Genomic DNA, 27799 nt, shown 5'->3' with positions numbered 1-27799 from the left:
ATCAATTGGAGAAAAAGAGTCTAACTTAACATCAATGAAACTAAGAGTAGCTGTAGATAATATTACATCTGTGGGATGATTATTGGTAATTTTTTCTCTAATGATAAAAATTTTATTTGTGAAGAAGTTCATGAAGTCATCACTAGTTAACGTTAAAGGGATGGTTGGCTCAACAGAGCTCTGACTTTTTGTCAGCCTGGCTACAGTGCTGAAGAGAAACCTGGGGTTGTTCTTATTTTCTTCAATCAGTGATGAGTAGTAAGCTGTTCTGGCTTTGCGGAGGGCTTTCTTATAAAGCAACAAACTATTTCTCCAGGCTAAATGATGATCCTCTAAATTTGTGACATGCCATTTCCTCTCCAGATTACGAGTCATCTGCTTTAGGGTACGTGTTTGAGAATTATACCACGGGGTCAGGTACTTCTGATTAGAGACCTTAGTTTTCACTGGAGCTACAGTATCCAGAGTCGTACGTAGTGAGGAGGTGAAATTATTAACAAGATAATCGACCTCTGTTGGGGTAGCGTTCAGATAGCTGCTCTGCTCTGTGTTGGTACAGGGCATTGACGATGATAACAGTGGCTGGATTATATTCTTAAACTTAGTTACAGCGCTTTCAGAAAGACATCTACTTTGATAAAGTCCACTCTCCACTGCTGCGTAATCAATTATTGTAAATGTAAATGTTATCAAGAAATGATCAGACAGGAGAGGGTTTTCAGGAAACACTGTTAAATGTTCAGTTTCTATGCCATATGTTAAAACAAGATCTAGAGTGTGATTAAAGTGGTGGGTGGGTTCTTTTACATTTTGAGAGAAACCAATTGAGTCTAACAACAGATTAAATGCCATGTTGAGGCTGTCATTTTTAGCATCTACATGGATGTTTTAAATCACCCACAATAATTATTTTATCTGAGCTCAGAACTAAATTAGATATAAAGTCTGAGAAATCAGACAGAAACTCTGTGTAAGGCCCAGGTGGACAATAGATGATAACAAGTAAGACTGGTTTCTGAGTTTCACAGCTGGGGTGGACGAGGCTAAGCATCAGGCTTTCAAATGAATTAAAAGTCTGTCTTGGTCTTTCATTAATTAATAGACTGGTGTGAAAAATTGCTGCCACACCGCCCCCTCGACCTGTGCTTCGAGATTTCTGGTAGTTAGAATGACTCGGGGGTGTTGATTCATTTAAACTAACATAATCATCCTGCTGCAATGCATGTAATGCTGTCTGCAAACACATATGTGAACACAGTTTTTCTTCATTGTAAAACCTTTAGGGCCTTTAACCAGTGTTGCCACACAACAAGAAGGTAATGTTCTTGTTCTAATGTAAGATTATACCCAAAAAAGCTTTTCCTTGTTGGGTCACACAATGAGAGACAGACTTACAGTTCAGTCTTTTAGTCAGCTTTATTCCTCTTTCTAACTCAGTGATTCCACGTGAGCCAAAAAACACATTCATGTTGCTTGAAATGTTTGATAATGAAGCTCTTCTTGTCACCATCCTTGGTTTTAAATGTAAGCTCATCTTACACACTGTGAAAGAGTCCAAAGTACACACTGACTTGGCTCTGTTCTGACGGGATATTTCACAGTCAGGCACCAATGCAGACAGAAGGTAAACATCCTACATGTGATGCACAACGCACAGTTTTGCTAACAGATTTTCAACGTTTTCACTTTGAACATCAAATTGCTAATATCATCTCACAGCTGCAGTCCCCTGAGCAGTACGAGATGATGGCAGTGGTCAGAGACTGTACTGTGTGTGCTGTGTCAGAGGTCACTTGTTTCATCAGCAACAGCAACTGAAACTGAGAAGTTTGGGGGGAAAAAGCACTACAAATGTACAAAAACTGGCATTCATGTTTATAAAAGACATTTTTAAAGAAGCCTGATCTTAATATACAATTAAAGTGAAACTTGTCCCTCTTTTAAATATTCAGCTAGCCACCTCCCCTTGTTGTTAACAAGGTTAAGATGGAAAAGTTCAATCATTCCTTGCTGACATAGACAAAAGCATTTTGAGCAGCAAACTGTGTCTTTTGCCATAAATATGTTGTCTGTTTTAGCAAGCTAGGCAAACTACTGGTTTGAAAGGAAAACCTTGTAAAGACATAAATAAACATGTGCTTGATGGATTCATAAACGATAGTGTGCTAAAAATTGGTAACATTCAAAAATCCCAAGTAGACGGTGATCGCTTTGGGAAACGCAAAAAAGAAACAGCGTCATTTCTGTATTGCAGCAGATGTTTGTTAGCCCTAGCATCTAAGGTACGACAAGAAAAACGCATTTTCCATTCAAAGTAACGATTTTTAAAACCCAGTAACGTGGCACAATGAGGAAAACTTTTTTTTATGTCACAGTTACTGTTACTGACGCCTAGTCTTTGATATCACATAAGCAGAAACACTGTCGACAACTATATTTGTTTGTTATATAATAAGAAACTTTTGATTAATGACTTAAAATCATTTGTTGCAGACAAACAATTTAATTATCATCTTTGATTACGACAGTTTTTTTCCTATTTAACATCCAAATTTAGGTCTATGTTCTGACCTAAACTTCCTTTTTTTAATTATACTTTTAAACAAAAACTTTCACCACTTTTAAAAAACTTTTCTTGTCTCTTTTTATTTCTGCCCTTGTTGCCTCAAGAGAATTTGCCTTTTCCCAGAACAGCACTATAAATAAGAACATCATTAAATAAAGGTTATATTGATTCACTGCACCAGCTCATGGTACAAACCGATTTCACATGAAAAGTCCTGCCTGGCTCTAGTACAACTTAAGATGGTGTTGCTCCAGCACAGTACAATGTACATGTTTTGGAGAAGTTGTTTCTTCACATTTTGTTTGAACTTAATTTTTGAAGATTTTAAACTTTTTCTGAGCGCAGGCGTTTATAACAAGCACAGAAACACACCAAAGTTGGAGGAACCATCTGAAGAGTAAGTAAACACACGGCTACGTATGCTAATGTTTGTGAGGCTAAGATTCTGATCTGACTGTGAAATACACAGTGGGAATAAGATGAAAAGAGTGAATTGAACTTTAGTTTTTGAAAAACAAACAAACCTCAACACAGTAAATGAATGTAGTTGAATAGTGGTACATTTTTGGGCCTCATTGGTAAGGCTCTGTGGCTGCTGTTGGTGGTAAGATAGTTAGCTTGGCATGGTCATAAACTAAGCTGGTTTCGCGCAGATAAATAGATTGTTTCATTGGAATTTTACACAGTTATCTTTGGAAAGGCAAGAAAAACATACAACACCATCCAAAGAGTTCAAATGCACATTGTTGAGGACAAATATCCAGAAATTACATGTCAAGCCTAGTTAATGGTCAGAGTGAGAGTGACTGACAATACTGACAACCGAGGCACATACAAGCAAAATGTTTCCAACATAATACAGTATGAAGAGCCCTGGTGTATCACTTGGAATCATATGGTTTGCATAATTAGACCATTAGGACTACAGAATATAAAAGGCCTTCAGAGAGCACAGAAAAAGGCTGAATGGATGACCCTTCCATAAAATCCAATTTTTACAAATGCGCTGTATCGTTCTGATTGAACCTAGAAGAGACCAATGTTAACCCAACATGGAACTCTTTAGAGTTTCTGCTTCATGTAAACTAAAAGTTTCAGTTTACGTGTTCTCACAGACGATCCCCCAAAATAAACACGATGGCAAATCCCAAAGGAATACCGTTTTAAGAAAAAACAAAAAGAAACTTTACAGTTTAATACAGACATAACTTAAAAAGATAAATACAACTTTTTCTCCTTTTTTTTTTTTTTTTAACTCAGTGTTTATTCAATGACAGTATTTTCGAGTTTCTCAAACTATGGCTTGGGTCTGGGTCACTAGCAAGCGTTTGACTGGTACAATGATGCGAGCCTGGATTCATCCATTTCTCTCAAGTCTGTGTTATTTAAGCGCTTCAATCTTGAAATGAGATCTTTATTAAAGGCGTCGGCAGCAGGCAAAGGTAATTGCGGTGCTTTTTCTCTCCTGTCTGGACGTTACCATTTAGACTTGAACTGCAGTTTTAAGATGTAATTCAAGCCAGAATTGTGCAAGAAGAAGAATACAGTCTTATTCCATAATTATCTTCTTCATTCTTGTGCTTTGTGAGGTGAACACCTGTTAATGTTTCACTTCCAAATGGCAGAACCAGTTCATTATTGGTGAATATGTTCCATGCCGTTCTTATAGGTTAGGCATCTTCACCATGAAGCAGTCAGTATGCCTAAGATGAAGCGGCACTCTTTCCAAAAACGACATACAGCAATCACTTAACCTAGCAAGTGACGTGGAGTTCTCTGAAGCATACTAACAAATACAACCAAATGAAAACAAAAGCTTTTACCCAGTCTGAACTTGGTGTGTCTTGCTCTTATAAACATTCCAAGTACTAAATGTAGGAACTTGACATTACTTTGTTTCAAGAACAGTCTTCCAGTATATCGGTACAGTGACTTCATTTATACCACTTTTCATTAATGTTCTTGTATTGTCTTTACACATTGGACTCTACAAAGGGTCTTTTTGGTTTAACCGGAGACGTAGGACCCGTACGTCTCTCAGTCGGTCTGTCCGAGCAGCTGTGGATCATGGGCAGCGTCCGAGCCACCTTCACATCCATGTAGGAGAGATTCTGACAGGCAACCTGCACTGAGCCCTCACCCTGATGAACGTTTCCTGGCGTCACCTCATAGAAGTCCAGCTGGTTATCATAAGAGGCGTGACCATTGTGGGCATTGTTGTTGCTGCGGTTGTGGTAGGCAAAGGATGAGAGCTGGGGTGGAGGGGGGTTTTTGCTGGGCGAAGTGACAACTGTGTCCACTGAAGACACGGCCCAGGAGCGAGACGGACTGAGACAGGACGCTGAGCTGGACGGAGCCTGTTGCTGATACTGCTGGTGCACCCTTGCCGTCTTGTCGATTATTCCCATAAAAGGAGTGTTCCTAGATGAACGTCCCACCTCTCCAGGGTAAGTCCCGCCTCCTGACATGCATATTTCTGACTGGGGAGAGGTGATCAGGAAGTTATCATCATGGTAACCACTAATGCTTCTAGCAGAGGCCAGATCTGAAGGTAGATCCATGTGCTGAACTGAGGCCGACGTCCTAAAGCCTGGCCCAAGATTAGCTGGTTGTCCAGTAGCAAGACTACCACTACTGGGGGAGAAACGGACGCTGACACTCTGGGAATGGATGAGAGGCCTAGGGGAATGACCAGAGGAGGAGGTTGGGTGAGCACTGAGTGGACGTCGAAGACCACCCTGGTGTTGATACTGATAATCGTGTGATGACTGAAGCCTATCTGAAGACCCCATTGCTGCCTCTGTAACTTCCAAAGGGTAGTAGGCTGCTTTGGATTGGTTACGGCTGAACTGACGGGACTGGCCAAAACGGTTTACCCCCGCCCACTCGGCTCCTGCTGCTTTCCCATAGCCAGATGTGCCTCTGGCCTGGCTAACCAGGTCAACTTCTTCTTCTTCATCCTGTACATAAGAAGCTCCAGAGCTCAGACCAGGCTGAGCCAATGGGCTAGGCCTGACATCCATAGGATTTGAGCAAAAGCCTTCCCCAAGCTCTGCTAGTTCTTTGGGCAGATGGGCGAACTGGGAATAGGCAGAACTTCCCAAAACCATGCTGGAGTGGGTAGAAGAACTGGGCTGATTGGTTCGGACCACCTGTGCTTTGGCTGGTTGGAGCCAGTGGCCTTGGACGGGGTTCTGCTTCTGGAACCTCTGACCAGCCAGATGGGGGTGACGGTGGACTCCCTGGTTCTGATCTAAGTCAGACTGTGGATAGTTTTGTACACCTCCACTTTCGGACAATGTAGGCATACTTTCAGACACTATGCCACCTCGCTGCTGATGCTGGATTAGGGAGGAAGTAGGGCTGAAATCGTGGTAAGATGTGGAAGGAGGGGGAGGTGCAGAGTGACTAGGTGAAGAAAGGGAGGCTGCGTGGGTGGGACTGGGGAGGTGATGATACAGATGAGTGGGGGAAAGGGAGGAGGGCGATGGTACCCCAGAGTGGCAGCGGGTGTCAAGACTTTGAACCGCAGGTTGAAGGTGACACGGAGAGGAGTCTCTTTCCCTGAAACTGCTCTCTGCTTTCTCCTCTTCCTCCTCTTCCTCTGTAAGCCCCTCTCTATCCTGTACCTGCAAACAACCTGAATCTCTAGACCTGGCCTCGCTGATGGACATGTTCTGCTGATAGATGTGATTAGATGATGGAGGATGAGTGTCCTTTTGCTGTGCAGCCTGCCGACACTCTTCTTTGACCCGTGACAGCAGGCGCTGAATCTCCCGGTTGGATGGGCACAAACGGCTGGCTTCAATCAGGTCCTCCAAAGCAGCGTGGAATTGTCTGGGTTGTGATAGTGACAAGGAATGAAAACAGGACAAACTTCAGAAGATGACAGAGAATGTGTATATAAAAATGTTTCTGGAATTATAGGTTTCATATTGTCAGTGTTTAGAAGGTCTGTTCCAATCTTTCGATGTCTGGTTACCTGAAATTTGCTGCAATCACATTCACAAAGAAAAAACAGGCTTAAAAATGTGTCCCTCCATCTGAAATCTATGCCTTCAGTCACTGTGACCGTAAAGCAATGCTAGGTCAAAGCTTTAGGTCTTTACTCTCTGGTGAACGGTGGCAGTCAGTGACCCCACGGTAACCACTCGTCACTAGTGGAAAATGTGTCTGGTTGGCAAGCGGTTGCAGGAAGTTGCATGTGGTCATCAGTGGAATACTTTTACTTTGAAGGGAAATGGTCTCCGTTTCTGGTTTGTGCTGTACTTTTTCATGCTTCACCACTACATGGTGGTTAGTTAGTGACTGAGTGCAGACAAGTTGGCATCTTCTATGCGAACTATGAGTGACTGCAGTAATCTTCTAGCAATCAAAGCACAATCAAGATGGTTTTTGGTCCAGCACCCTTTTTGCTTTCCTAGTGATTGGAGGTTAACAGGGGATTGCCAGCTGGTCTCTGGGCCTGTGTAGCTGAGGCCTTAGCAAACTGTGTAGAGCCTTAGCATGGAGGTAACTGGAAACTGACAACACCCCGCCAAGTTAAAACACATGAGACCCTACCTGACAGCACATATGTCTTCTTCTTCTTACAGTTCAGGTCACTCTATCTCTCAGGTTTTCTTTACATGGTAGTGAGCCTAAAACTACTCCACTCTTTCTCACTGCAATCTCGTGTCTAAATTTCAAATAGTTTAAAAATGTCAAACAATAAAATCATCACAGTTCTACTACTGAAGATCCAAAGAACCCAAACTCTCAGAAGATGACGATCAGTTAGTTTTATTCAATTTCTCACGACACTGTTTACCTGCGGCTGCGTTTGGCACGGGCTCTGGCATAAAAGGCTTCATAAGATTTGGCTTTTAGCTCCAGGGCCTTTGTAGCAAACTCCTCAGCAAGGCTAAAGTCCTGTAAGGAAGATTAACGATATATCGATACTGAAATAAAGTTTTCGAGATGAGATTTGTTTCAAAATAACAAGCAAAATATTCTCAGCATGTGTGTAAGAAAAAGCCTCACGTTCATCTTGCGGCGGCAGCGTGACAGGTTGAGCAGCACGCACACCCTGAGCTGTTTGAACGTCTTCAGCTCGTCTCCTGGAAACTTCTGGAGAGCTGACTGATAGGAGTGAGCGGCTTCCCTCACTTTGCCTTGCTGGAAAGAAAAAAAAGAAACTCTTTCAGAAAGAACTTTGGAATATCGAATCAAATCGATATCGAGTCAATCAAATCAAATCTCATCGAGATGGAAATGTGCGCTACCTTGTACAATTTATCTCCTTCTTGGATCAATTTACTGAGCAGAACCATTAAGATATCTGGCTTAGAGGTCGCCATGGCCCAGGTTGCAGGTCCTACAAACACACACACACACACACACACACACACACACACACACACACACACACACACACGATTTAGAGTTCATGAAGGTTTATTCTGCAGGATGATGTATTGCTAATGGAAATGAACTATATGGGAGTGCGGCCATGCAGCAGTGAAGATGCTTACTGCATAACTACAACATCCATGGTTTAATTCTTGCTGTTAAACTGAACATGCTTCATGCTTCTACCTATTTTTGCTCCCTTTTTCAGTAGAGCGATGACTGCAGAAGTGTTCCTGCAGCCGACTGCTCGATCCAGAGGGCGCATCCCGCTGCAGTCCACATGCTCCACTGACGCACCGTGATCCACAAGGTACTGCACCTGGACACGGGTCAAAGCGACATTTTTCACCACTTTTATAAATTCTCTACATTACATTGCCCTCTGCAGCGGCTGCAGAACAGGTAGGACAGGTAACTGTTCTAAATTAACTAACACAATCATGGTTACTCTGGCTGTACACACCACATCTGGGTCTCCGCAGAATGCAGCCAGATCCAGAGGCGTGCGTCCATTGCGGTCTGCATGAGTTGTGGCTGCTCCTCTCTCCACAAGCTCTCTGACCAATGAGAGCTGGCCTTTTAGACACGCCCAGCTCAGTGCCGTGAGCCCTTCTCTGTCGGTCTGTTCGAGGGAGGCTCCTGGAAACAGACAGATTCATTAGAGTCGGAGCTATTGTCAGGGTCAGAGTGATTAGAATGGGGGCTCTAAGGAAGACCTTATAAATAATGGCTACAAACACGGCCTCACTAGTCTCAGCACACATGCCATTTCTGTTAAAACCGTAAATTCCTACAGTGGAGTGTTTGATCACGAGGACAACAGATTCATTTCATATTTCTTTGTCAGGAAAGAGGAAAACACGTTTTTACAGCAGTGTACACACTGAGAATACTGTACAGTATCACAGCTGTCCTCTAAGATTAGCGTTTGTATTTAAAGTATTATTGATTAGGACCAATCTCGTTTTCAAGGGTTTTTTAACATCTGAATCTCCTGATCAAAGAAAAAGTAAAAAATACTTTCTGACTGAACTGAAGTTGGACATAAACAATGTGACTGCTGGTTTAATTGCATTGCTGCAGCAACTCTTGCTGTTTTTCTGGCTGCAGAGTGCAGTGTGTGATTACCATGATCCAGCAGCAGCTGGGCAGTGCTCATGTGCCCCTCTGAGGCTGCAGTCATCAGAGCTGTTCGCCCCTGCTGGTCCACCATGTTCACCTCCACCCCCTGATTCAGAAACAACTCCACCACCTGACCGAAGGATGCAGGAGGAGGAAGACTGCAGTTATCTGCTGCAGGTATCGTGTGATCATGTGCCTGTTTGCTTTCTGGTTCCACCATACCTGCCAGTGACCCCGTCTCACGGCGCTGAAAAGTGGAGCGACACCCTGCTTGTTTCCTTGCTCCACAGCTGCCCCCTGATCCAACAACAGCCTGCAGACAGACAGACAGCCACATCCTGCTGCTGCTGTCAGAGCTGACGCAAACACACAGAGTGAGACAAGGAAAGCAGACGATTACAAACTTCAGCTCTGTAGCTGAACATATGGCATTATAAAGCTGTGGTAGGTGTTAGAGAACAAACATTAAATACAGAGTTTATTTTGAAATGACGCGATGGATATTAAATGAATCCACGTCTGAGCTTTGGTAAGAAAAGTTTGCAATGAGACAGAATCACCCAGGTCTGATCTGCTCTGCTGGAGGTTTTTACTTCCCACTGTCACCAAGCGCTTCCTCACCGAGGGGACGTCTGATGTTGGGATTTTCACTCTACTACTCTACTCTTTACAACATAAAGGACCTCGAGATGACTATGTAAATAAAACTTCTGTATTTCTCAGGAGAACCTTTTGTTTTCAGTATAGTTTTCTATTGTGTATTTGCTCGTTTCCATGTACCGTAATTGTCGGGCTATAAGCCGCTACTTTTTGCACAAGTTTTGAACCCTGCGGCTTTTAGTCAGGTGCGGCTTTTCTAAGGATTGTCCATGATGTTTGTGACATCATAAGAGGATTTGTTTTGTTTGTTCCGCTGTTCTCTGGCACTACTTTGCCTGGCGGAAGGATCGGGGTTCAAGAGTGGTATGTTGGTCACATGTCCATCCGCCAGGCAACGTAGTGCCGTACGTAGTAGTGCGAAAAACAAACTTCAAAGTAGCGCTACGCGTTCAGCGGGAGGCGTGGATGACGAGCGGCGAAAAACTTGCGAAAAGCAAGTTATGCTCAACTCCACCAGTGGATTCTGACAGCGTGGAAAAGTGTGAAAACATCCACGATCACCAACGGAGTTCGAAGGGCTGGACTGCTGCATGATGGAGAGCAGGACACCGCCACGGCCCTTCAGAGGGTGTTCAACTCTGACACTGACAACGAGGATTTGTTTGGTTTTGAAAGTGACAACGAAGGAGAGAAGCTGAGAGTGGATGACGAAGCCATCCTGAGCCTGTTCGTATCCGACACTGGAGAAGAGGACTTTGGTGGTTTTAGTGCAGGAAGAAGAGAAAGATGGTGGTGAATGACTGACTTTTCTTCTTGTTAAAGCCGTGTCACTGCACCTGAGCCTAAAAGGTAGTCCCAATCTATTTTTCTGGTGTGCTGTAGGTTATTGTTATGTACTACATTTGTTACTCGTTTATGAAGCACAGTACATGTTTCGTACTTGTATTTACCGCTACTTGTACATATACCTAAAAAGTTATGCAAATATGTCCCCATAACTTGTTTTTCAAAATATTAATAAAAGGGGTGTGTCTCCAAACAGCCATCTCTTTCCTGACAATTCCCTTTGTGCATATTCTCTTACATATGATAAGTCAACATTGAAACACCTGCGGCTTTTAGTCAGGTGCGGCTAATGTATGTACAAAACAGGATTTTCCCCTGATTTTAGCTTGTGCGGCTAATATTCAGGTGTGCTTTGTAGTCCGGGAAATACGGTAGTTTTTATTGCTTCAGTATAGTCGTTATTGTATCAGCTTGTTTTTCACATTTACTGTATGTTTTTATTTTTATTTATTTATTGTTTGTCTCATTTTAATTATATTTTTCAAAGACTTATTTTATTGTGTTGGTTTTTTGCACTTATATAATATAAATATAATAATCTTGGCCAGAGGAACCAAACATGTAGAAGAGTCCAAATACTTATTTTTTCTGTTTTTACTGAAGTGAACACTTTCGTCCACTAGATGCTACTAATGTAAAGTATCGTGATCAGTCATGTTGTCTCCTGCTTGCCTCTCATTAATTATGAGGTTGTGGTGGGAAAATGATCCTGCTACATCATCCGTTATCGTAAATGACCTTTTAAGCAAACCAAAGCATGTTTATGAAAACATTGTTTCCCACCATGTTCCATGTGAATTTATCACACTGATGGCGTCTGGTTGACAGAAAAACAAAGCCTGCCGTGACAGTTACACAATAGTAGTTACATGGTCATTACCTGTCTCTCCCCATAGACTGTCATATGTGTTGATCTCAGGTCTCTCCTCCCCTTCTTCATCTTCCTCTGGAAGGTCCAATAGGTATGACACCATCTACACAAACACACACACCCGACTATGTGATTATATATTCTGTACCACACAGTGTTAAACATTAAAGGTGTGTGTTTGTATCACCTCTGTGTGTCCCATGCTGGCTGCAGCAATCAAAGCCTGCTGCACTGCTTGGCTCCTGCTTGCCCCCTTCTGTCCACAGCAGGTAGTACAACTCCACTCCGCCCTCTTTAGGAGAAAACGCAGCACCTCGAGGTGGCCTCGCTGGGCTGCGTGAACCAGCACGCACCGACCGGAGCCGTCCACGTGACCCACCTGCACCCAAGGGGAGACAGACACTCAAAAACAGGGTTGGGACTCTTTCTAGGTTAAATTGCAGTGATGCCACTGACTATCAGAAAAGGTTATGAGACCAAGAATCAAAAGAAAAAGAGCAACTGAACTGCAACAATCTCAATTTCCCTTATTTAACATATTTCACTGTATGTATAAGGTTGGTCCCTTGCATACCACGGTGATAATTTTTGGTGCACAATTACCTTGGAACAACGCGAGGGACAGAAAACTATTACTTTTTTCAGCAAATGGTGGATCTACAAGCTACTGAATTATGGGATGTACTGCACAGAAGCCTGTGAAAATCCTGCTGTTGTCATTCTTTACATTAGCTGCAAACATCTGTCTGACACCAAACTGCACATGTGGAGTAGAACTGGTAGCTACCTTGGCTCTGTGCTGACTCAGCATTGTGACGATCTCCAGGTGACCAGCTGCAGCAGCGAATCCCAGTGCAGTCAAACCGTCATGTGACCAAGCATCCAGCTAAAAATCGAAGGTGGAATTGTGGTTGGAGTAAATCTGCTCTTGTTAACACCCAATGACGCGTCTCTATGAACTCACATGATGTTTCCTTTTTCTTACCTGTGCTCCATGATCAAGCAGCAGTGCTACAGCATCAGTGTGGCCCAGGTGAGCGTGGACACACAGCAGGGGGGCGTTGTTGAGGACATCGCTACAGTAATCCACATCAGCCCCGGCCATAATCAGCAATCTGCTCACCTGCAAAAGGAAAAGAGGAAAGTTACAGCAGAACTGTGGTGGGAAATACACTCGTGTGTGTGTGAGTATGCATTGTTACCTTGATATTGGGGGTGTAGAGGTTGCGCAGTGACGCAAGAACAGGGTTCAGGCTCTGGGTGCTGTATGACAGCCACAGCCCTTGCAGAACTGAGGAGGAAACCCCTAGCTTCTTACTCAGGCCCTGGATGAGGAGAACAAATGCGACAGAAACCAACAGTTAGACATAAAACAGTTGCATCTCATTGGTTTGTGATCTGTAAAAAAATCTCCTGGTGTGGTTTCCAGCCTCTTGTATCTGCGTATGCGTGTCTAACTTTGTGTGTGAGAGCTCGCCTTGTAGATGTGCGCCTTCAGGATGTGATGCCCGAGCTCCAGTGTCTGCTGTCGGGTCAGCTTTCCTGCCTGTCTGCAGAGCCAGAAGGACAGGAGAGTGTGGCCACTCCTGGAAACAGAGACACAGCTCAGTGAGAAACATCTGTCCCTGTTTTCTTCTCTCTCCATTTGTCACTCATGCCCTCTGGCTGACTATACCTGGGATCGCAGAGGAACCGGTCATCCTGGCCCTCCTCCCTCCACATGAGCCACTCCCTGAAGGAGGTGTGGTTTAGCATCCGACTGCCGTCGCTGCGCCGCAACAGGAACGAGGAGAGCTGCTCCAGGCGCTGTGAGAACTCCGCCCACTCCAGCGAACCTCCGGCCAGGGTGCCCGCATTCACCACCTCAAACAGCTGTGCATCGACAGTATTGTATCCACTGTTAGCAACTATTAGCATGCTAGCACTAACTGAAGCACATCAGGAAGTTTGATGATATTTGTTCATAAAAAATATCCTGATAGCGTCACTGATTTCACAGGACGGTTCTTACAAGGTGACACAATTATACACACAATCGATGCATTTCAAGTCATTACTTCGAGGCCTTAAATCTATTTGCAATATTGAATATGGCTACATGAGGTGCTCTGTGAGTAATATCATGGTCTAATTATAACGGTGTGGTGTGAATGAGACACGGCGGGTCCAGGGATCATAGCTTTGAGCCATTTTATTCAATATTCACACCACAACACACTAACCCCTGAGTCCCCGTGTTTATAACTAGGCGGGCGTAATGAAGGATGCCGTGCAGGTGCGTCCGCCCTCCCTGCACGACACCGCAGACCACGCCCCACCACAAACGGTGATAAAGATGACAGAGGAACATTGTACAGTTCCCTGAAGGAGGGACCAACAATCAATTTTGAGCCAGCGGGGGAAGAATATGTTGTCAGTATTGCTAATGCTCACTAGAGTTATTCGGTGTGTATATTTGTTAAACAGTCATCTTCACTGAAGAAAAAAGTATCACAAAATTCAGTAGTGTTGCAAACGTTACTTCCACTAAACTCATCATGTTCTGAGTCCACAGTACACTACATAAAGTTTACCAACGTGAAAATGCTGGTGTGCTATGCTACAATCACACTGGGGACCACAGCCCACAAATTACTAAATTACTCCAAACTTGTTGCCTTTGAAATGGTTGTTTTGAGACGGTGACCAGGCCTGTGAACACTCAGTCAGCTGCCATCCTTAAAACAACTTTGCTGTGTCAAGATGGCAGAATAACAGCAATAAGACAGAATCAGTCTACAACTGATTGGCGTCAAGTCAGCAATTATATGCAATGTTTTTATGCTAAAACGAATAACTATGATAAATGTACTACCTGCAGTCAATTACTGATTTTTCCTAGTTGCAAGGAAGCTGCTGTCCTGTTTTTACTGCGACTGAGCCTTTACCTGCTGGTCAGTCAGCGGGTGCAGCGACGCCACAGTAACGTTGAGTAAAGGTAGAACTCTCTGGAAGGACGACTGGGTGGGAAAGCGCATGTTGAGCTGCAGCAGGTAAACCTCTGCTAGACTCACAGGAACCACCTACACACACACACACACACACACACACACACACATTAAAAGACTTTTCGGTACATCAGATGAGCTACAAAGAGTGCACACATTTGTGCTTCATGGTGACACATCAGTATCTCTTTGTTTACATTTAAAATGCCACGCCCACTACTTTCCTCAGTGTCTAATTATTTAAACTAACATGCTCTCGCTCTTGTACGCTTCTGTTATTTCAGCTGACATTTATATTATGTTTACACTGAAACTTAAACAAGTCACAGAATCACTGCTAGTAAACGTTTTGGCAAGTTCAGGGTCGACTGAAACAGAGACTGTCCCTTTCACAAAGTTGTTGGACATAAAATTCAATGACTGAAACTAATTTTACAATAAAATGTAGACAGAACAGTCAGTCCCTTTAAATACATTTACTCAAATGCTGATATAATCTCCAAGAGCCAACTGTGACGGACATTTTTCCAGCGGTATGGCACAGTAACTGACTGAATGTGTCTATAGCTTTTTAAACAGTAGCACACTAAATATTTCCAGTATGGGGAAGATTAGTAACTGTCCTATATTTTGGCTAAAAAAATCTGGTAAAAATGACAAGCAGACAGTAGAGAAAATAATTTTTGCCCTCCATGTGGAGTTCCTGTAACAATGTGATGTCATGTGGAAACTATGAATACCGCTTGATTTATTTCATCCGTGTTTAAATGAAAGCGCTTTAATCTGTGTCGATTATACTTCAACTGTCAGTTGCTTCTTTAGTCTAGTTTGTAGCAGTCTCGACTTTCTTCAGAACTTTATTTGACCTTTACCTTCTTTCCCCATCTCACCTTGAAGCTGGAGCTCTTCAGAACGAGGTATCCCCCCTCTATCAGGTCCAGGATCAGTTTTAAATAGAGATACGAGCCCCTGCTCAGGCTCTTCAGGTGGCTGATCAGTTTGGACAGTGCAGTGTTATCGAGGCGGCCATTGCTCAGTGACACATTGCTTTGGATCTCAGTGCTGCTGTGGATACGCTGCATCAGGTAACCCTGAGAAAAGACAGACCGATGCAGTACAGATGTGCAGACAGACAGAGAAACTCACAGAAAGGTGTAAATAGATTTACCTGCAGGTCCTGGTCTATGGCGCTATTCTCATCCATTCGGTCTAAAGAGATGCGGTGAAAGGGCAGAGAATGAGTGATGTCCTGATTGAATAAAAACACAAAGAAACAGATTTTGTTAGTTCAGAAAAAGTTTTGTTTATTAGCCTGTGTGTGCTGCTCACAGTAATTTGGCAGCACAGATAGTATTTGCTTCAGAATAATATGATTTTAATCATATTCAGAAGGTTCCAAACTGATAAGAGATATTCAGTTAACACTGGTAACAATGACAGAAACCAACACAACTCAAAATAGTCCCCATGTGCTTGTTTGTATGTTTATGCTCTCTTCACAATGCCGGGAACCAAGGACCCACTGCACTGGCATAGAGTCTTTCTCCTTTAAAGCCTTTCACATGAGTTCAGGGTGAACCTGCTCTCATCTATGGAGCTGCCAGTTCTGGATTTGTATGGCAGATGTGTATCAGGCTCCACAGTGCTGTGCTGTGACCAAAAGGCCCACTAGAGGACATCGGGCCCTGAGACCACCCTCATGAAGTCTGTTTCTGATTGTTTGGTCAGAAACATTCATGTTCTAATCCTCTTCAACCCTGTGCAGGTCTCCTACAGTCTCCTGGAATCTCTTCGATGTTCTTGAGACGTTGCAGGAATGGTACGCATTGGCAGGAGCCGGACTACCTGTGTGACCTCTGTAGGGTCGAGGTATCACCTCATGCTACCAGGTGACCCGAGTCAAATGCAAACAAATGCAAAAGTAGTGAAAAAACAGTCGGAAAAGATGAGGAGGGAAAAATGTCTGTGTCCTCCAGTTGTAAAACCATTCCTGTTTTGGAGGTTGCCTCATTGTTGCCCCTCCAACGCACCTGTGTGCTCTTTTGTTCCCATTTCACGGCCACCTTTGTGATTTTACACTTCTGTGTGTTTGTGACTTGTGTTTACCTGCTGACTGGTCCTGACGGTGGTAATGACCTTCAGCCAGGAAGGAAATTTCTGGATGGTTCGGGATAGAAAGGAGGTCAGCGTGTCTCCGTAGTCCGGCCGGTGGAACTCTGCCTCGTTTAGCCCATCAATCAGTACAATAAGGCCCGCCCCTTCTACATGCAGTTTATTTTCTGGAAAACAAACAAAACAAACTCACATTGCATCACTGCACATCAGTTAATGTGCCACAGTTTACCGAACACAAGCTAGCAGAATGTAGTAGAAGCTGTACCTCTGTAGAGAGCATCGAGCGGTTCTAGTATTCCTTTCTGAAGGGCAGAGATCGGATCCTGGATACAGGAGCGCAGACTGAGCATGCTCTGGAGCTGTGGCGCCCGGTGCAGTAGTTCACGATAGGCGGCCAGCTGAGGTGCGCTACTTAACGTAGCCGCCATGTTGTGGACAAACTCCGGAACGAGACAGGTGTGGCAGTTATCGGCCTGACAGAAGTGATATGAGACGACCTACAAAACAGAGGCAGAAGAAAGTCGGTGAATCATCTGTATCATCAGTAAAACTTTGCTGAGGTGGATTCACACGCTGATCATTCATTATACTGGTTGGTATTACAGCAGTCTAATTCATGTGGGTCTTTTATGGTCATTTCCACTGCTGTACACAAGCAGCCTACAGAAAATAATGAAAGGCACAATGGGTCATCTTTGATTAAAAAGTAGAAAGAGATTGTTATGTTGGAAGTCCCCTTCTCCCCCATCCTGGGAAATCTGAGAGATGCTTTGCATTTTAGCAAACTCGAAAAGATTAAATTCACCCTGCGTGGGTCTATGGCCAAATTTTTTAAGACCTGGCAACCCTTTTTTGACCATGTTCAGACTTTGCGGTCCCGCAAGGCTCCCAATTAGCCAGCTCAGACTTTATTCTATTTTATTTTATCTTATGTTTAAGTATATGGACTCTATTGTTCCTGCGCTTTATGATGGCATTTACTTACCTACTTTATACATATTTCCTTTCTCTTACAGATTTGACTTATCTCTACAACTAAGCTGACCACTCATGTTTGTGTTTGTGTTGTTTTTTTTTTCTTGGTTTGTTTGTTTTGTTTTTTCTGTGTCTGTGTGGGGGTGTGGGCTCTGAAACTCTCCACATCTCTCTTGTACACTCAGGAGCTGTTATCTTGTACTCCAGGGTTTACTATTCGTATTATTAGATTGGACCCTTTCTTTTTTCTTTTTGTACACCCACTGGTACTCCTATAATTATGAGGTGGGAGTGCATGTTTCATATTGTTTTATGTTCTTCAAAAAGAAAACTGCATATTGTTCAATTTGTCTTTTGTAAAAATGGATGCAGAAAATTTAATAAAAATATCTGAGGAAAAAAAAGTAGAAAGAGGAATGAAGTAGGGATACTACCTGTCCCGCGAGCCTCCTCAGCGCCTCCTCCTGTCTCCTCCTCATTTCTGGTGTGCCTGGACAGCTTTCTCCTGATCCCCCTTCATCTCCTCCTCCACCTCTTCCCAGGGAGTCGTGGGAAAAAGTCTCCACATCTGGGAAATTCGAACATACAAACGTGTCATTCGTTCTGAGCAGCTGTTGCCTTCATTAACTGCATGATTTTACATTGTTTTTCTGATGCCTGGCTCAGCTATGGGTCCGGCTACTGGCCCTGTGGATTTGATTGGGTTACATATGATGACTCTGTTACTCTGAGTGAATTTAAGTACATAAACATTTTTGTCTAAACTGGTCAAAGACACTCAGAGCCTCGTCTTGGCTGTGCGCTTTGGCTCTTTATCTTGCTAAAAGGCTACACAAGAAATGAACTTTCTGATATGCAAACACAACCTGAAGACAGTTTAACTCTTGCAGACATTTTTTCTAGGGTTCTGCTAATAGCCACATGATGTACGATACAGTTTACAGAGCTGTGATCTTTTCCTCTTACGTTTGTTTATGGTCTGGCTGCTAGAAGCATTTGGCCACATACGGTTTCCATGACAACTAAGTGCCACCAAGCGAGCAATGATGGCTGTTTTGCCAAATCCCATGTTGCCGATGATAACCGCGCCCCGGCTGGTTGCTGGGTCATCACTGCGGAGGCAGGTGTCCATTTCTTGGAAGAGCCACTCCCTGCCGGTGAAGAGCCAATCAGATGAGAGACCAGGAACCTCAAAGTGAAGCGGCTTCAGGTTCAGAGAGGGAGTGAAACGAACTGCTGGAAGAGAAGGAAGAGAGGAGCGCGTGTAATACTGCCATTTAGAAGAACTGCATCTCAGGATGTTTGGCACCATGTGTGCATTCACCTCTGTGGTCCTGTTGACTACGAATCCCAGAATTCTGTCTGGGCATTCTGAGGGATGTCCTTGAAGGGATGTGTCTCTGCTGCTCATCAAGATAAGCCAGGTCTTCAAGGTGGGCCGAACTAGTGGCTAAAGAGAAATTAATTTTTTTTAAAAAATGCTGTAATAAGACTGCTGCAAAATAATTGACATCATGTGCTTTATACAGATGCTCAGTTGGTTATAGAAAACTAAATTAGAGTTTGTAGATATATTTTTTTCCTCTGAAGAAACTCCAAAGTTTAAGTTAGCTATGGTTAATGTGTCCTTACTACTTGGTACAAACAGGTCTGACACTTTGGTAAACCGATGCATTCACGTTCTTGCCGAAAGTTAGACGAGAATATTCTTATAATTCTTGTTTTTGTTAAAGGAGGACACAGCTAGGAGAAATTAGTCAGTATAAAAGATGGATGTAGCCAACATGATGTCACCATCTGCTTTGTGAATTCAATTCAATTTCAATTCAATTTTATTTGTATAGCGCCAAATCACAACAAAAGTCGCCTCAAGGCGCTTCATAGATACAGAGAAAAACCCAACAATCATATGACCCCCTATGAGCAGCACTTTGGTGACAGTGGGAAGGAAAAACTCCCTTTTAACAGGAAGAAACCTCCAGCAGAACCAGGCTCAGGGAGGGGCGGGGCCATCTGCTGCGACCGGTTGGGGTGAGAGAAGGAAGACAGGATAAAGTCTTTTTATGTAGCCTAGAGCTATATATATGTAGAGTCATCAGCTAGACTCTTTGGCATATAATTGCAGCCAGCTCTTGTTTTACATTCTATGGACTCATATAGTTCCTAGACTTTAAATCTCTTTTAAAACTGTTCTTATTGTTCAGTTACCATTAACATACCTCCACAAATATACTCCACAACAGTGAGAAATATTTAAACACTCTCAGTAACAAATATGTTACAACAATTTAACAAGTTAATCTTAACATAACACCAACCAACCAAAAGTACTCATGTGTCTTCGAGCTTGTATGAAGACAAACGTGTTTATAGCTTTAGCTTTATTTCCGTATCTGTTGTTAGCAAAGCAAACAGGCAGGATTAGTCGGATTTCAGTATCTTGACAGTTCCTATAAAGTTGATATAAAACCTAACAAAGGACTAAAACAAGTTAAAAACTTTAACTTTCCCTGGCTGCAAACACAAAGCTGTGAGAAACCTACCAGAACTTTTGTCTTAATGACTCCAGTAACAATCCTGTTGCACTGCAGAGAATACGAGTGCAGGCTGTGCCTTGTATCCTGTGTGTCACTTCCTTCCTTCCCCAAAGTGCTCATGACTTTTAGCTTTTATTGAAACAGGAGAAGGAGAAGAGGAAAAGGAGAATGGGCTCTGAACACGTTACCCAGGCACCATCTCCAGTTTTCAGCTTGTTGCCTTTTATCAGCAGTTTATAAACTACCAATGACGAGCTTGTTAACACACCTGCCTGTGTACAGATGGAATAAACCAGAAACGTGAAAGAAACCAGACAGTCTTAATAGGTTATCTTTTTAAGGTGTTAAGGATTCTGTATTAATATCTGCCCGTGCCTCAGTTATGTCTCTGGTGAAGTATGGCCTGGATCCAGGACTGTGATTTTCCTATGTGTGCTTCTGAAACACTGTCTTTAACGCTCTGTGTCTAACTGTAGCCCTAACCCGTACATGTTATTTTTGGATTAAGCTAAAACTGACTTCTCTCTAAATAGATGTGCACAATTAGAATGATTATTTCCTTTGTTCTCAGACTGCCAAGACTTGGAACAACTTTTTATGTTTTTACATAAAGGTGAGGTTTTTTTAAAGAAAGATTATAAACTAGAGAAAAGGCTGTGTTTTAATTCCTCACTACTGCGTGCACGTGATCCAATCACACTGCAAAGTGTCCTGGCAGGTTTTTATAATAACAGCAACATTAAAAAACAAATTTCATGTTTTATTCAGTTTGATGCAAAATGAATGAACGTGCCCATAAAGTCATCCGTGTCACTTATTAATAATATAGGAATCTTTTTCTAACTGTCGCCCCCATAATTCACTGCAATTGTTTGTATATTTGTGTACAAATTTGAATACAAGTGCGTTGCGTATGCACTGGGACACACTCTGAATTCACTTTTGCAGAGCAGAGGGGTGCACTATGAAGCCAGATTATGGGCTTAGTGAGCTGTGCTGAGTTTAACCCTTTAAGACCTACCATAGAACCAAGTCCGCCAGAGCTTATATTATATGTTTACATGCTGTGGAGCCATTTTTGGGAGCATTTCAAGTTGCTATACATCAATACAACCATTACAGCCTAGATTTTAATAATATGTATGAATTAAGTGCATAGTAATTACATAAATTGCAAAAAAGTGCAATAAACTACAAAAAAACTGAAAATCGTTTTTGTTTTTTAACATATTTTTCTATTTAGAGAAATTTAAGAGGCTTATCCCTCAAAACTGTAAATACAAAAAAGTTGCACAAAATAGTTTCCCACCACAGGAAATTTATTTTGAGTGCCTTCATAGTTTTAGTTTTGAAATACACCAATTTTTATATACTGCAGGAAAAACGAAAATAAATATTATAATGCAAATTTGCAAAAAAGCAGCATATGCATCAAAATAAACTATTTCCAGCAGTGCAATATGAGTCCTAAGCATCCCAGAAACCACACAGAAAGTCATAAAGTCAAACATAACTTTTAAAAACACCAGTATAGGCTCATTGAGGCCCTGAGGGTAAAAAACTACATTTTCCGCGAAAATGACGTCACTTCCAGTTTCGGGCAGGTCATGGCGGACATGCGATAGTTCGTGCTGACGTCTATTCCAACATAGGAAGTGTTATGAACAGCTGATCGGATCGGCAAAGCCTGTTTCTGGAATATTATGTTTTTGTTGCTGCAAGTGCTTTTTATGCAGTTTTTGCAAAGCTATATGTGGAAGGAAACTGTGACCGAGGACAAGCTGATGGCATAAGATGTAAGTACAACTCCTCCGGTTTCATATGCAAAAAAAATTATTGCGCTAGCTCACGTGGTTGCAGAGCTACCGGGATTTAAAAATAGTTACGCAAAACAGAGCGTGCCCGCTCCGACCGGTTTTAAAGGGTTAAACTGAGTTTCCCTGTCCTGCCGCTGGCTCTCTTTTTACCAAGTTTTCTTTTAAGATTTGGTCTAAAATGAAATTATCTGTAAGCAATCTGCAAAATTATAGATTCTTTTATATGTGGAACTTGTTCAGCTGGACTTTTATGGTTGGTTGGCGTCAGCCAGTTAGTTGTGACTTTTCTAGACCACACTGACTATAAATATCTGGTAAAATGCAACAGAACCTCAAACTGCGCTGAAAGGCAAAAAAGGCCACATCGCATTCATCTGCCATCTTACCAGCAACCGAATTAGGGCGAGGCATGAAGTAGAGGGGGATGGAATGGGTGGAACCTGATGACTGGGTGAGGCCAGCGCCTCGATCTGGGTGGAGTTTGTTTAGGCTGTAAGTGGAGGCAGCCATGCTGTCGTCCACCCTATATAGAAAACCCTCATTTCTGCTTCCTGACGCTACCACACTGGTAGACGAAGTGGATGCCACCACTGGTCGACCCCCCTGCTGCCACAGGTTGAGACTGCTGCCATGGTAACATTCTCCTGCATACTTAGCGCCGTCATCTCTCTCTGCAGCCGAGTCAGCAGAATAGCTAGTCAGCGTGGCTGAAAATTAGAGTGAAGGGGAAACAGGGGGCATTAGCAACAAGAGCTGGTTGTTTAATGGCCCATTTGAAGACAAATGCCCCTTACCTATGATCCCACTGTCTCTGCTCTCCAGTGTTGAGGTGGGGGAGGTGACGGAGGCGTGGTTCGGGGAGGCATGCTTGTTGTTACTACTGCCTTCAGCACCAGTGGGAGGGTGCAGTGTGGAACTGGGCGAGGTGTTGCTACTAGCCAGACTGGAAGAAGGAGACATCCTCTGTGGGAAAGGCAAAAGAAAAATTATTGTGCATTATAGGTATTAATATTATATCGTACAGTTCTCATTCTTATAGTTATCATGTGTCTGTATAAGTTAGCATTTTTTGGCAAAACATCTTTAAATATTCGAATAGAAACACAGTGGATGGATGAAATAGATTTATCAGTGGAAAAACATCGTACGGCAGATTCACAGTTAAATCTCTGAACCTAAGAGCATTCGATGATTTAGGTGGAACAAAAGCGTGTGTGTTACTTACCTGCCCATCCTGAGCATGGTAAGGGGAGCCTGACTCTCCACTGACGACCTTTTCTCCAAGTAGAAAACCAAGCCTCGTCATCAGGGCATCAGCTGCCTCATCTACTGAGGGGGGTGGTCCTAACTCCTCATCTTCACCTAACGAGTGAAGAAAAGGGAATTTAAAAAAAAATACTATGCTGATGATGTCATCTGACTGTTGACTGTGACATGTGAAACAATGGAGACCGTATACCTTCATGTATTATAATCACATTACATTTTTTCAGTAATGTAGCGACATAAACCATTAGTGAAAAATATAATTCCAGTTGCAATTATGCCAGTACTCGTATTACAAAGATTTCAGCTTGTGCGCAGCAGAAGGAGAACGATGAAGTCTACAGCTTGTCAGGAATGACATATGGACATTCATTTTATTTTTATGGCACAAAGGGACGAGAGCGTGATGATAACGAATCTGCATGCAGGACAGAAACAACTGGATTATACTGGTGGCAAGATTTGAGCTTTTTGCAAGCACAGACAACATGCTAACGCAACATGCTAGCGAAAAACCTAGCGTGATGAGCAGGGAGAGGGTGAGCTTCAACAGAAGACAAAGCAGTGATGAGCAGTCAGCCTCTGTTTCTACCTGTTCATAAACAGGTAGAAACAAACCAAACAGCCACTTCACGAGCGCATGGCACAACACAGAAGAGCCACCTCCACAGGACAAGACTCAGCAGTCCATCTGCATCTTAAGGATAAAGGACACTCTTTCGAGGATGCCAATGTTCACATTTTGGACAGAGAGGACAGATGGTTTGAAAGAAGAGTGAAAGAAGCATCTATGTCCACTGTGAGCGACCATCTTTGAACAGAGGCGGTGGTTTACGACACCAACTCTCTGCCATCTATAATCCAGTTTTGAGATCCCTTCCCAGACGCCTTAACGCCCACTCACATCCTGGGCCATCTGACCTCAGGAATTCGCATGATAAGGTGGGGCCAGGTTTCACAAAGAGCTCACCTGAACCCTGGCTGATTGGGACCCACACCCAGTTTCACACCTTGGCTCAGGCGATTAGAGGATCATCAGGGGGTCCTTTTGTCCCTCTGTGGGGGGACACTCCCACTAGGTTTATATCTGGGACTCTCCACCATTTGACCTTAGAACTGAAGAAGCTTCTCGGATGAGAGGTGAAACGTCTTCAAGTAACTTAAAGAAGTCCAGACGCTTTTCTTTGCAAGCTCCTTTAACTACGATGACCTGGATGACTGAGAACCTTCGCAGATACCTGTTCATAGTAGAATCACTGTGATGATTGTTTGCAGGTCTCTCATACGCTCATGCATATTCCACGTGTGTCCGTATTTGTGTCCCTATGGGGATTTGTGTTGGTGTGTGGGACTGTAGTGATTCCACTTCCATCACTTATCGAATCGATTCCTTATTGATTCTCAATGGCGTCACTTTGAGAGTCACCACCATCGCCGAGCAGCTTATCAAACACATTACATTTGTGCAAATGAATTGCATGCTGGGTGATTACATTTTTTTGCATGTTGGAGGTATGTCCCCTCTTTCTTGCCATCTGGGTTGGAGTCATTGCTCAAAAAAAAGTGTTCTGTATTACACAGAACACTTTTCTAATCCAGCACACGTTACATTACTTTCGTGTTTCTCCATAAAATGACCTGAAACACACTGTCTCATGATTACCATTTAACAATATAAACCCACAGGCTACAGCCCCACACACCAACACAAATCTTTCTCTTAGTATGTAGGTAAGAACACAAAGCAAAGATGAAAACCAGCACAAAGAGACTTTAAAACATGAAGGTAGAAATGCAGGCTGTAGCCTGACAGCTCATCAGATTGTTATCTGTTGAAGTTCAGGGTCTGGCTGCTGGGCTGGGGTCAGCATATGCTCAGCATAAAGCTGCCTCAATGACAGTTTTCTACAGACATCCACTGGCAACCTGCTAAAAAGTCCCAATTTGATGTGCTGGGTTCAAGAGTAGACACTGTTATAAGTCCATCCAACCAGAAGAAATAATAAAAATAGAACAATTCAGAGAATCTCACACACGCTGCAACTCACTCAAAGCACATGCAAAACAGTGATTGATGTTGCTATTAATGTATTCACTATCATGACCTAAATATGCCAAGAGCACTGCACACACACACACACACACACACACACACACACACACACACACACACCAGGACAAGAATGTAAGCCGCAGCACGAAAGCTCCGACTCTGTTTCTCTCTCTCTGTAATTACAGCTTTAAACTGCTGACTGCTGGTGAAGAATCAGACACACACACACACACACACCAAAAAAAGCCATCCAACACAAAGCACATGTGTGTGTGTACGTGTGCACATACATGCGTGTGTGTGGTCAGTCAATGACAGGGTGTGTGAGTCGTTTTTAGCAGAAGAAAAATAAAATGGAAAGATCAGATACAGAGCGCGCAGACATTTCCATTTCTGCTTTCTTAACTAGTTCAGCTTCTGATTGCTTCTCCTGTCTTTCCTCCCTTCCTTAGGAGCCTTCCTCTCCCTTTGTCATCCCTTCTTCTCTTCTTTCTTTGTGTATTTTTTCTTTTTTCTTTCCTCCTTTCCATTCTTACGTTCAGCTTTTCTTTCTGTCATAGTTTCTCTCTTCTTCTAACCATTTGTTTTTCATCTCTCCTCCAGTTTCTTTCCTTACTTTCCCTCAGTAGTCTGCCTTCTTTTGTTCCTTTATTTCTTCTGACTTTCTTTGCACCCTTTGAGTTTTCTCTGGTCCCATCTTTCTTTTGTTTTTCCTTTCTTTGATTTACTTGATTTCTTTCTTTTTCCCTCATGTACTCTCTTCACTTCCTTTCTTCCTGAACCAGAAGGACTTTCTGCTGTAACAGAATCCTGATATAGAAACTCTAACATGTTTCTGTCAGTAAAATGATGCAATCATTTCTAAAGCTCTGGAGCAGTCTGAAAGTGTCACCATGATTCTGACTTCCTGTAACATTCAGTGAATAAAATGATGAACAGCACCAGGAGCATAATCCTGGGGCAAGAACGTTTAGATAAATGAGAAACTCAGAGCTTTGTAAACTGGGATTAGGATGCGTTTTAGCTGATCTAAGCACAAGTGAATGGATACAGGTAAAGGTGCAAATGCAGCCCACATAGTTGAGATCTGATTGGTCAGATCATTTTGGTCACATAATGCATTTTTAAATGAAGAAAAACGTCCTTTCTTTGATGTTATTTTCTGTTTTCAGTTATGGTTTGGATAAGTGAAAGCAACAGAACAAGCTGGTTATATTTTTGGGAAAGTATGGTGGCTAAAATGGACCCTGTGAACTCTCTGAATAATAATAATAATAATGATAATAAATTTTATTTAAAAGGGGCTTTGAAGACACCTAAGGACACTTACCAATAGAATAAAATACATAATAGATCAATGACAACAAAGCACAATAAAAAAGCAAAAGGCACAAGATAAAATAAACAAAAAATGAGTTCACAGTGAATATGCAGATTTGAACAGATGGGTTTTGAGTTGGGATTTAAACTGGGGGAGAGAACCAATGTTTCCTATATTTGGGGGCAGAAAGTTCCACAGCCTGAGAGCAGAGCAACTGAAAGCTCTGCTTCCCATGGTGGTGAGGCGGACAGAAGCCACAGCAAGCTGGATAGAAGAAGATTGAAGCGAGCGAGCAGAAGAAGTAGTGCTTAACAGGTCAGAAAGGTGAGGAAGAGCAAGGTTATGAATGGCCTTGAAGGTGAGCAGAAGAACTTCTCTTGAATTTCACAGGGAGCCAGTGAAGCTCCTGAAGAACGGGGGTGATGTGCTGGTAGAAGCCAGTTGAAGCTTGTGGAGGGATTTTTGGGGGAGACGATGTAAGAGAGAATTACAATAGTCAATGTGGGAGGTAACGAGGCTGTGAACAAGACTATTAACCACCTCACAGAGAGCCTGACACGAAGTCCTGAGGGCAAACTCAGTCTAAGGAGTTAGCTGTGACTACATCAGCCAACATTACTTAACCAAACAGCCTTGTGAGAGGTCCTGACTTCATTTTAACAACATCATTCAGTGTCACAGTAAGTACCTTGGGTTTTCTAAAGGCCATTAGTATATAACTTAACTCATTTCTAGATTGTAACATCTGTTTGGAAACCAATCTGATCTTGCTTTAGTTCTTTGCGAAGACATAAGACAGACGTTTCTCTCCCTTATTTCAGAAAAAAAAACCTCTTACAAAGTGAAAGCAGCAGCTGAGGCAGCTGAAGCACACTAAATTGTCGTAAATGTGAATATCTGCAGTTATTAATGGAAAGGATGAAGATGCTCAAGTGTATACGCTGGAGTACACAAAACCAACCTGAGGCTAGGACACAAGATACGTCTGCTGAGGAGGAGGAGTCACCACATATCGATATATAGCGATATAATACTTTGTCAAAAATGCAGATAATCACGTTCCTTAACTAAAAGGACAAACTTTCCTGCTCTGGCATAGAAAGACATGTGAGCCTTGTGGACACCTGCATAGCTGAAAAAATAACAAAACTGCAGTTCTTCAAACAGCCACTTGGGGCTGACTGTAAAATCATAGCACAGATAAACATGTTTACAGGCGAGTTTTTTTCTAACCTTTCTGTTCATAAAAAACAAACTTTTTTAGATTCATTTGCTTACACGCTTGGAACAACATACTAATCAGACCTTAAATGACATCACCGGGTTTTTGCT

At 42.7% G+C, this 27799-nt stretch overlaps 1 protein-coding gene across 6 annotated transcripts in view; it reads right to left on the bottom strand.

Annotated features, from left to right (window-relative positions):
• Positions 1–1391: 1391 nt before the first annotated feature.
• tanc2a (tetratricopeptide repeat, ankyrin repeat and coiled-coil containing 2a) overlaps positions 1392–27799 on the bottom strand; it is a 55307-nt gene continuing 28899 nt past the window's right edge. For 5 of the 6 annotated variants that reach the window (XM_085158250.1, XM_085158251.1, XM_085158248.1 and 2 more), the window contains 26 exons: positions 23053–23189; positions 22622–22790; positions 22214–22534; positions 18798–18923; positions 18440–18709; positions 17908–18041; positions 16764–16995; positions 16490–16662; positions 15552–15632; positions 15274–15474; positions 14324–14458; positions 13072–13268; positions 12874–12982; positions 12599–12721; positions 12382–12519; positions 12184–12282; positions 11584–11775; positions 11406–11499; positions 9302–9435; positions 9086–9209; positions 8421–8596; positions 8144–8276; positions 7831–7922; positions 7589–7723; positions 7377–7477; positions 1392–6403 (listed from right to left, as the gene is read on the bottom strand). In XM_085158250.1, coding sequence (XP_085014376.1) covers positions 4540–6403; positions 7377–7477; positions 7589–7723; positions 7831–7922; positions 8144–8276; positions 8421–8596; positions 9086–9209; positions 9302–9435; positions 11406–11499; positions 11584–11775; positions 12184–12282; positions 12382–12519; positions 12599–12721; positions 12874–12982; positions 13072–13268; positions 14324–14458; positions 15274–15474; positions 15552–15632; positions 16490–16662; positions 16764–16995; positions 17908–18041; positions 18440–18709; positions 18798–18923; positions 22214–22534; positions 22622–22790; positions 23053–23189 — 5690 coding nt within the window. In that variant the 3' untranslated portion in view covers positions 1392–4539. The remainder of the gene's footprint in view (positions 6404–7376; positions 7478–7588; positions 7724–7830; positions 7923–8143; positions 8277–8420; positions 8597–9085; positions 9210–9301; positions 9436–11405; positions 11500–11583; positions 11776–12183; positions 12283–12381; positions 12520–12598; positions 12722–12873; positions 12983–13071; positions 13269–14323; positions 14459–15273; positions 15475–15551; positions 15633–16489; positions 16663–16763; positions 16996–17907; positions 18042–18439; positions 18710–18797; positions 18924–22213; positions 22535–22621; positions 22791–23052; positions 23190–27799) is intronic. The other variant, XM_085158249.1, reaches the window with a different exon arrangement.

Source organism: Neolamprologus multifasciatus, chromosome 4 (genome assembly GCF_963576455.1).
Source record: "Neolamprologus multifasciatus chromosome 4, fNeoMul1.2, whole genome shotgun sequence".
In the NCBI taxonomy this organism is placed as follows: domain Eukaryota; kingdom Metazoa; phylum Chordata; class Actinopteri; order Cichliformes; family Cichlidae; genus Neolamprologus; species Neolamprologus multifasciatus.
The sequence above is the reverse complement of the archived record's forward strand: the minus strand, read 5'-3'. Positions and strand labels throughout refer to the sequence as shown.